This window comes from Aedes aegypti, chromosome 3, assembly GCF_002204515.2.
Source record: "Aedes aegypti strain LVP_AGWG chromosome 3, AaegL5.0 Primary Assembly, whole genome shotgun sequence".
Taxonomy (NCBI): domain Eukaryota; kingdom Metazoa; phylum Arthropoda; class Insecta; order Diptera; family Culicidae; genus Aedes; species Aedes aegypti.
This window is the reverse complement of record NC_035109.1, coordinates 279,046,068-279,054,459: the sequence shown is the minus strand read 5'-3', so window position 1 is coordinate 279,054,459 and position 8,392 is coordinate 279,046,068. Positions and strand designations below refer to the sequence as shown.

The following is an 8,392-nucleotide window of genomic DNA, read 5'->3' as shown; positions in this document are numbered from 1 at the left end:
AGCCAACGGCGGCGAGATGGACCAACTCGTGGTCTTAGCCAGTCGAAAAGACAATAGGCCTTTTCATGTGACAGATCCGTCTATGCATTTGTTTACATCGGTGGAGGACCGGTGCTAACACGGACCTGTCATTTTCATAGAAGAAATGTCAAAGTGCTTCCCGATCAGCTGATTTGAGACGTCATTTGAATAGGCCTATCCAAAAAAAAAGAAGCATCGGTTAAAAATTAAATTTATTCAAGTTTTAGTTAAAAGTCGGCAATCAATTCACATAACTAAGGTAAAGGTAAATATGGTTTACGATACTTCGAATCCCAGTATTATATCAAGAAATTTCATGCATCTAATGATAGAAACAGCGACAAAACACTCACCGGCAAAGCAGATTGCAGTCTCGAGGAAAAGGATGGAAGAGCAAATTCTAGACGAGCTGAGGAACGTAGGGTAAGGGTCTCGATTATGGGTAAAAGTAGATAAAACAATGTTTTGTATTTAACGCTAGGTACGATGGTCCGTTTCTGGATCATAACTACGCTTCCTCGGCACTCGCTGCTGGGGCTAAAAGCGGCGAATTTCAAGATATGGTCATTTGGCTCACCGATGAAATTCGAGTGCTGGGAAAGTTGGATGAGAAAATCACGAAAAGCGACGACGCCAACACATTTGTCCTGGAACTGTCCGGATTTCTGAAGGAACTGACTTGTCCGTATGCGAATCTCACCTCCGGTCATGTTTCGGATCGGTTGCAAACCTACGACTCGAAAATAATCCTGCTGGAGTATCTGATTAACGAACTGATGGCGTTCAAGATGATTGAATCGCTTAAACCCAAAAAGGAAAAGGTCAACGTAATCACGCTGTTTGAGTCTCCCACCGCTTCGGCCTTGAAGGACATTTCGATTACGTTGGGATTGGGAAAACCTCCGAACAACATTCCGGTTAAGGTGTTGTTTGAGAAAATCAACGTTCATCTGGACGATACCATTCGAATTGCTGGCGAAAAACGACTGAGCACTCCGTTATTCACCCCGAAAAAGAAGCTAACCATGGAGCAATGGAACAAGCTGGACAGCCTCCAGAAGGATTTGGATGGGGAGTACGATTTGAGACGGAAGATGTTGCTCACTCGATTGGACGTTACGATCCAAAGCTTCAAGTGGTCCACCCGCGTAAAGGGCAAGGACGGTCAAATGAACGAGCGATACGCTGAGAAGCGTAAAGTACTTGATTCCTTGCAAACCGGAGGAAAAGACACAGATTTAGCTGCCCTGTTAGGCGCCCGGGAGATCATGGCCATCATTGAGAAAACGAGCAGCGCCAGCGTTCGGAAGAACACCAAGAGTAAAATTCAGCGGCACATTATCGGGCGGGTTCCGGATCGGGGTGGACGTGCCTACGAGCATAAGCCACCGCCGCTGGAAATGCCTTCGTGGCAAACTCAACGTAGCACCGGCGGGCCCGGAGGCGGTGGCCAACGAGGTGGATTCGGTGGCGGTCGGGTGAGTACAATAGTTGGATAATATATGATGTTTTATTTCCCACGGGGCTCCCCAAGATCATCAAATTTGTAGTCCCCGTACTCCCAGTCAATTTCTATGGCTTAAATTTTGGAAAAAAATCATAGGGCCATCATCGTTTTGAAGTTACGCCTTTATGATGTGATAAATTCAAGACCAACAAATCAAAAGGCCTCCAGTTCAAAATGTAAACAAATCGGGTTTCCGCTGATTTTAGTGTATAAGAGCATATTCTTACCGAAACGTACAATAGACATTCAAAAATATACATAAAAGTTGATAAAATAACATTTTTCCAAAAGGCCTCATCTCATTTTCCGCAAACCAGGATATTCATCGCAAATGCGGCCTTTTCCTAAAAGGCCTCATTTCTATATTTAACTGAAACCGAGTTGAGGCCTATTAAACAAACATCAAAATTGCAATTTAGATTATGAAAAACGTTTCAAATTTACTAAGCAGATGTAAGTTATGCTACAGTCGCTCTGCTCTTGGTATTATTTCACACAGCGATTGTCTCAACGGCGAGCATTATCAATTTTTAATTGATTCCGAATTCCTGTGGACTGGTGGATTTTGTATCATACTACCTGATAATACCTGTTTCAGACTGTTTGTACTTCACGAGCTATTAACAAAACACGATTTGGTTACAATTTCATGAGAAGTAACGTTAAATTGAAATATTAATACAATTGAACTAATATCTCAATACAATTTCTCGACGGCACACTTGCGTAGCACAAACATTATGCAATGGATGACGAAGAATCCAGTAAATAACATATTTATTCGATCGCACGAATCTTCTCTCGCAGGAGGGATTTCCATGTACCATACTTTATCACTTAACACTCTTATACACTTATATTTTTCTAATTTGATCATTAATTTTGAATGATTTTCAAAAGGCCACATCTGAAAATAGAGAAAAAATAAGCCACAACTAGAAGGCTTCAACACATGTTAGAGTAAACAAAGGCGTCAACTCACTGGCCTCATCAGCGTCGGCTGGCGTCTATGGGCACAAATGAAAAGGGCTGCATAGCATTTGGTAAAATAAAAGCCTCATTTCCTTCAACTCATTTTTTTAGTAGGATTTTTGGCTAAAATGATAGTAATGAATATTCATTGCTATAAATCAATTTGTTCAGCGACTTCCTGGGCGATAAAATAGCATACAGTGCTTAAATTTATGATATCAATTTGAATTATTGTTTAACAAAACAAGATTGCGTTTTTCTCTTTGTTTACTTTTTGGAGATGAGGCCTTTTCAATTGTTAGTCTTAAAATCTTGAAAGGCTGGTAGCGACTGAGCCTTTCAAAATGGTAACTTTAAAGACCTTATGCTGAAAAAAGAGACCAAAAAGATACCGAAATGAAATTAACAAGAGAGCATACGACAAAATAATCTAAACAGGAATCGGGAGATTAAGGTTTCCATGATCTTCTTCTTCTTTCTAGCGTTACGTCCCCACTGGGACAGAGCCTGCTTCTCAGCTCATGCACAAATTACGTCACGCTCCGAGGGGGGAGGGGGTCGAGCCAAGCGTGACAAGCCATACAAAAATATTTGAGGGCTCATACAAAAACCGTGACAAAGGGGGTTCAACAAAGTTGAAATTTAGCGTGACATAATTTGTGTACCATCCTTTAGTATTCTTATGAGCACTTCCACAGTTATTAACCTTTAGGTTACCGGCCTCTGACAAGGCATTTTCAAACAGCTGCCATTTCGTCAATTTCCATTCGATTTTTTTGAAACCACCGTCAGTTTGCTTAAAATAGGTTTCAGTTATTTGTCATAAATGGAGAATGCTGAATTCGGAACCATGCCGGAGATATTCCGCATTGTACTGGGATCACAAGGGTGCCAAATTTGAGAAATGTGATTGTTTTTTTATTTATTGTTGTAACTGCACTAAAGTTTTTATGTAAAATATAAGATAATGCGACGTTTCAATCTTCTTGAATTCGGGAGAACATGTCAATAAAAAAAGAAAAACCCCGGTACAAACAGCTGTGGCCACTCCAGATCTCTTGGCACAGGTTCCACGAGGGCCTCTTTGGGGACATTTCTGTTTTATGTCCAAAACCTACCGTGCGACGTCTCAATCTTTATGAATTCGGGAGAACATGTCAATAAAAGAAGAAAAACCCCGGTACAAACAGATGTGTCCACTCCAGATATCATTGCACAGGTTTCACTAGGGCCTCTTTGGGGACATTTCCGTTTTATGTCTGAAATATACAGTGCGACGTCTCAGTCTTCTTGAATTCAAAAGAACATGTCGATAAAGGAATAATAAACTAAATATTCATAGAATTGGCCACTCCAGAGCGCCTGACATAGGTTGCGCCAAAGCCTCTTTGAGGACATTTCCGTTGCTTGTCGGAAACATACCGTGTGACGTCCCAATCTCCATGAATTCGAGGGAACTTGTCAATAAACGAAGTTTTGGCCACTCCAGAGAAATACAATTTGAATTGGAGCGAATGAACTGTCTTATTAAGTGACCGCTTCGTAGTTGCACTCCGTGATTGACCGGAGCAGTCGAATATGCACAGATATTTAATGAATGGGGCTTGGGATTAGCGAACCATTCTCAAAGAGCACGAATCGATAGTTCAAAGACTGAATATACCTCTGTATCTCCAAAATTGTCGTGGAAAGTACATTGGGTTAGTGGGTGTTTCCGGTTCCACCGCTCGCTCCAGCAAGCAATGCAATCGATGGACCAAACATTTATGACTGGAATACACAACTTTTTCTTCGCACTGCGCGAACCGGACACGTCTGATTTCTATTGCACCGTTCTCCCCCGATGGGGCAAGCGACACAATCGATGGGCCGAACACTAATCTGTAGAAAAACCCTTTACGGGTAATAGATGAAATCTCAAATGGGTTCCAAATTAGATAATTGCTGCCTAGATTATTGTTCAATTTCTGATGAAATTCCTCACATATTCTAAACAAAATTTTTGTTCTGTTGTACGTGGAATTCCTCTGTTCTCTTCTTTAAACGGGAAAAACAATTATTGGAAGTAAATATGCCAAAGGTCAGTAAGCCAAAGGAATTTCATAAATCATCAGATTGTTTTTACGGTGTATTCATGAGGAGTTTCTAAGCGAATTCCTTTTAAGTTTTTATCAACAAATTTATTAAGAACCCTGAGTAATTAATAAAAAATATTCTTCGAAGTTTACAATTGATCCTTGGTAATATTTTAGTCAAAACCCTATTAGGATTCTTGTTGGATTTCTGATGATGTTCGAAACAATGTTCTGGTGGATTCCTTGTTAGTTTTCTTCTCAGCTTTCTGCTGAGTTTTAACTAGTTGCACAGTGCATTCCTGGCGTATTCATGAAGATCTGCATAACAGATTTTCCAAAATTCGTGGAAAACATCTGTTCAGAAAGATCCTGCCTGAGACTGCATCAGTGAAGAGAACCACATCAGTTTGTATGTATTTTATCCTAGATTTATTTGAATGCTTTTCAGAGTTTTCATTATGCTTTACCCGTGGGAAAATTTTAAAAATAGTTTTCGGCGAAACCTGTTCCTTGTGCTCTGAAGTGATCAGATTTGTTGGTAGCGAAATCATTCTTCATTTATTGACAAATTTTCTCCTTCAAATAACGGAAATGTCACAAAATAGGCCTTCCTGGAACCTGTGCGTGATGCTAAAGAGTAGTAACCCAGGATATATTCCTCATTAATTGACATGTTCTGTCGAATTCATGTAGATTGAAACTTTGCACAATAGGTTTTGGACGTGAAACTGAAATGTCCTCTAAGAGGCCTTGGCGGAACCAGTACCAGGTGCTTAAGAGTGACCTAATTAGTTGATACCTAGTTCATACTTCATTAATTGACATGTTCTTTCGAATTCACGAAGATTGACATGTCACACGGTTTGTTATGGATATAAAACAAAAATATCTCCAAGGAGGCCCTGGTGTAACCTGTGCTTGGAGCTATGAAGTAGCCACATCACATGTTAATAAGTTGATTCTTCTTTTATTGACATAGTTTCAAAAAAATCGAATGGAAATTTACGAAATGACAGCTGTTTGAAAATGCCTTGTCTGAGGCCGGTAACGTAAAGGTTAACTGAGAGCTTACTATGCCAATGACCATTTTTGCATGCGTATATCGTGTGGCAGATACGAAGATACTCTATGCCCTGTGAAGTCGAGAAAATTTCCAACCCTAAAAGATCCTCGACCGATGGGATTTGAACCCACGTCCCTCAGCTTGGTCTTGCTGAATAGCTGCGCGTTTACCGCTACGTCTATCTGGGCCCCTCATCTTATGAATCAGGAAATCAGCCAGACATTTTTCTATGAATGTTATGGGGCAAAACTACTTGCATGACACTTTCATGATTCACTTTGGCTTGGCAGTTTTCTCGAACGAATTGTCTGTAACTTTACAATAAGATGAATGAAACATTTGTCGAATTTATTGAGGAATGCACGAAAGTTTTTTTTTACAAATTTCGAGAAGTAATTGCTGAAACAATTATGGAGCAGTTTTTGTGATAAAACGTAGATGAATTCACGAAGGAATTGATATTAAAATGGCTAAAGAAATAATTTTAAAAATCGGCGTAAGAATTTTTTGAGGCATTCCCCTGAAAAAAAAAACCTTATAAATTTCTCCTCCTACTCTGCAATAAACTTGGAAGAACTCCTGTACGAATCTTTGGGAGATCTGCTAGGATAATTACTGGATAATCGGTAGAAAACTGAAGTTGGTTGAAAGCCTCTGACCGTTGTGGAAATTTTTGGATAGGTACAGTCGAATTTCGTTCGTTGCACTATCTTTAGGTGGGCTTTGTTTTAATTGGGCTCCCGTTAGATAGGCTATAGCCCACTTAAAACGAAGACAAACGTCACTTTTTGACATAAATCTAGACTCATCAATGTTGGCAGCCCTGAATTTCTTTTGTATTCGATATTTTGACAACTGAAAACTCAGCCCGATTAGTGAAAGTCTTTCACTAGGTGCGCTACCGATTTAGTGCAACGAACGAAAGTTGACTGTATTTCGAAACAGAAATCACTGCAAGAAGAGGAAAATAGCGACTTTAGATAAAAAGAGATTTTACAGAGCTTCCATTTAAAATAGTCTTTTTAGATTCTTGCATAAAAATAGAGAGAAACAAAATCTCTAAAAATATACCAGCTGCCAGCCCTGTATTTACCTTAAGTTTCCTTCCAGCATTACACCGAATATTTCTTCGGAAGCTCATCCTGCAAAAGTTTTGTTCCAGATACAACAATTCAACCTGGGACTTTGTTAATGACAACCCCAGAAATTTATTCAGAGATTACTTTTCCAATTTTTCAAAGGAAAGCCTAAGTCATCCAGTAATTTATTCAGTAATTCTATCAACTACTTAATTTTTTGAATTATTTTTTATTTGATGTTAATGTTTTTGAAAGTCCTTCTTCTTCTCCTTCTTCTTAGCATTACGTCCTCACTGGGACGATTTTACTCTATGTCCAGGGAAGTCAAGGAAATTTCCATTACAAAAAGATCCTGGACCCAGACATCTTCAGTATTGCTGTGCTTTGTAGCCGCGGACTCTAACCACTTGGCTAAGGAAGGCTTTCTTGAAAGTTATGCGTAGTTATTATTTCAAAATTCCTTCTAGATTGGAAAAATACTTATACAAACCCACCCTTAAACTAAGTTTTGGTGAGATATTTTTCCAAAGTTTTGAACAGATCTGAATTTAAGCCATAGAAAACGACTAATGAGCAGAGCTTTGACGGATAAAATTTTATAATAAAAAGTTCAACAGGTTCGTTTGCTTTAGAATATAGGTAAAACAACCTTGTTGCCTTTGTTAAAGAACTCTATTCTTAAGCTGCTTAAGCTTCACTTTCCTTCATAACTCATTCCAAGAATTGATCAATTTCCCTTTAATTTTGAATGCAACGGATAGGATGCTAGCGTAAGTTTAAGACCTCAATAATCATCCCTCAATTATAAGAAGTAGTTTTTAAAAAGTTTCTTTTCCTCTAGGGTGGACATCAGAACCGTGGTGGTGGCGGCGGAGGAGGATTCCAACAGCATGGCGGACATCAGCAACACGGTGGCTATCAGCAACAGCAACAACAAGGAGGCTTCAGTCAAGGGGGAGGCGGCGGGGGTTACAGTCAGGGAAGCCAAGGTGGTTACCAACAACATCAGGGAGGTGGAGGTTACCAGCAAAGCCGCGGTGGAAGTCGTGTACAAGGAGGATGGTCTCAACCACAAAAAGGTATTCACCTATGACTTGAAGTTAGAGCAAAACGTTCGAATATAACACATTGAGTCAACCTGTTTTCAGACTACAATCAAAGCTACAGCAGCAATACTAGCAGTAGCGGATATAGTTCCGGTGCCGGTCGAGGATACTCTAGCAGCGATCAGTACAGCAACAGCTCTGGCGGTTCGAATTATCGCGGCGGCGGAGGTGGCGGTTCAAGCTACGGAGGAGACCAGCAATACAATAGAGGTAGTTCCGGCGGTAGTGGCTACGATAATAACCGTGATCGTGATTACGACAATGATTACAACCGTGGGGGCAGCGGAGGCGGTCGTGGCGGAAGTGGCGGAGGTGGCCGGTCCAACTACAACCGCGGGGGTCGTCGCTAGATGGAAGTTTAAGCATGAAGAATAAGAAAGGCATTTTTCCAATTGTCCATTTCAATGAAGCTAGACACTAACACTAACTACTGAAAAGGTACATTCTATTGTAGAGAAGTGTGTTCGTAGGATGTCTTTTGCCGAATTAATATATTTAAAATAAATATGCTAAGGTTTGCGAAACATTCGAAAACAAAATTTGTTTTACTTTTGATGACATAAAATACC

At 40.0% G+C, this 8,392-nt stretch overlaps 1 protein-coding gene across 3 annotated transcripts; it reads left to right on the top strand.

Annotated features, from left to right (window-relative positions):
- Positions 1 to 204: 204 nt before the first annotated feature.
- On the top strand, positions 205 to 8,357 carry LOC5573059 (protein FAM98A). Of its 3 annotated transcripts, none has more exons than XM_021850111.1 (6): positions 205 to 280; positions 354 to 444; positions 503 to 1,499; positions 7,479 to 7,487; positions 7,559 to 7,796; positions 7,866 to 8,357. In XM_021850111.1, exons 2-6 carry the CDS (start codon positions 407 to 409, stop codon positions 8,171 to 8,173), a joined length of 1,590 nt encoding a protein of 529 aa, XP_021705803.1. In that variant the 5' UTR covers positions 205 to 280; positions 354 to 406; the 3' UTR covers positions 8,174 to 8,357. The 3 variants fall into 3 exon arrangements, with proteins under 3 accessions (XP_021705803.1, XP_021705804.1, XP_021705805.1); XM_021850112.1 differs by having other exon boundaries at positions 205 to 286; XM_021850113.1 differs by lacking the exon at positions 7,479 to 7,487.
- Positions 8,358 to 8,392: the final 35 nt, after the last annotated feature.

What these genes read in the sequence shown, in the direction of transcription:
- LOC5573059 (XM_021850111.1), top strand. Translation starts at nt 407, where the DNA reads ATGGAAGAGCAAATTCTAGACGAGCTGAGGAACGTAGG. An exon ending in GACGAGCTGAGGAACGTAGG is followed by an intron (nt 445 to 502) that starts GTAAGGGTCTCG and finishes ATTTAACGCTAG; the next exon opens with GTACGATGGTCCGTTTCTGG. An exon ending in ATGGTCTCAACCACAAAAAG is followed by an intron (nt 7,797 to 7,865) that starts GTATTCACCTAT and finishes ACCTGTTTTCAG; the next exon opens with ACTACAATCAAAGCTACAGC.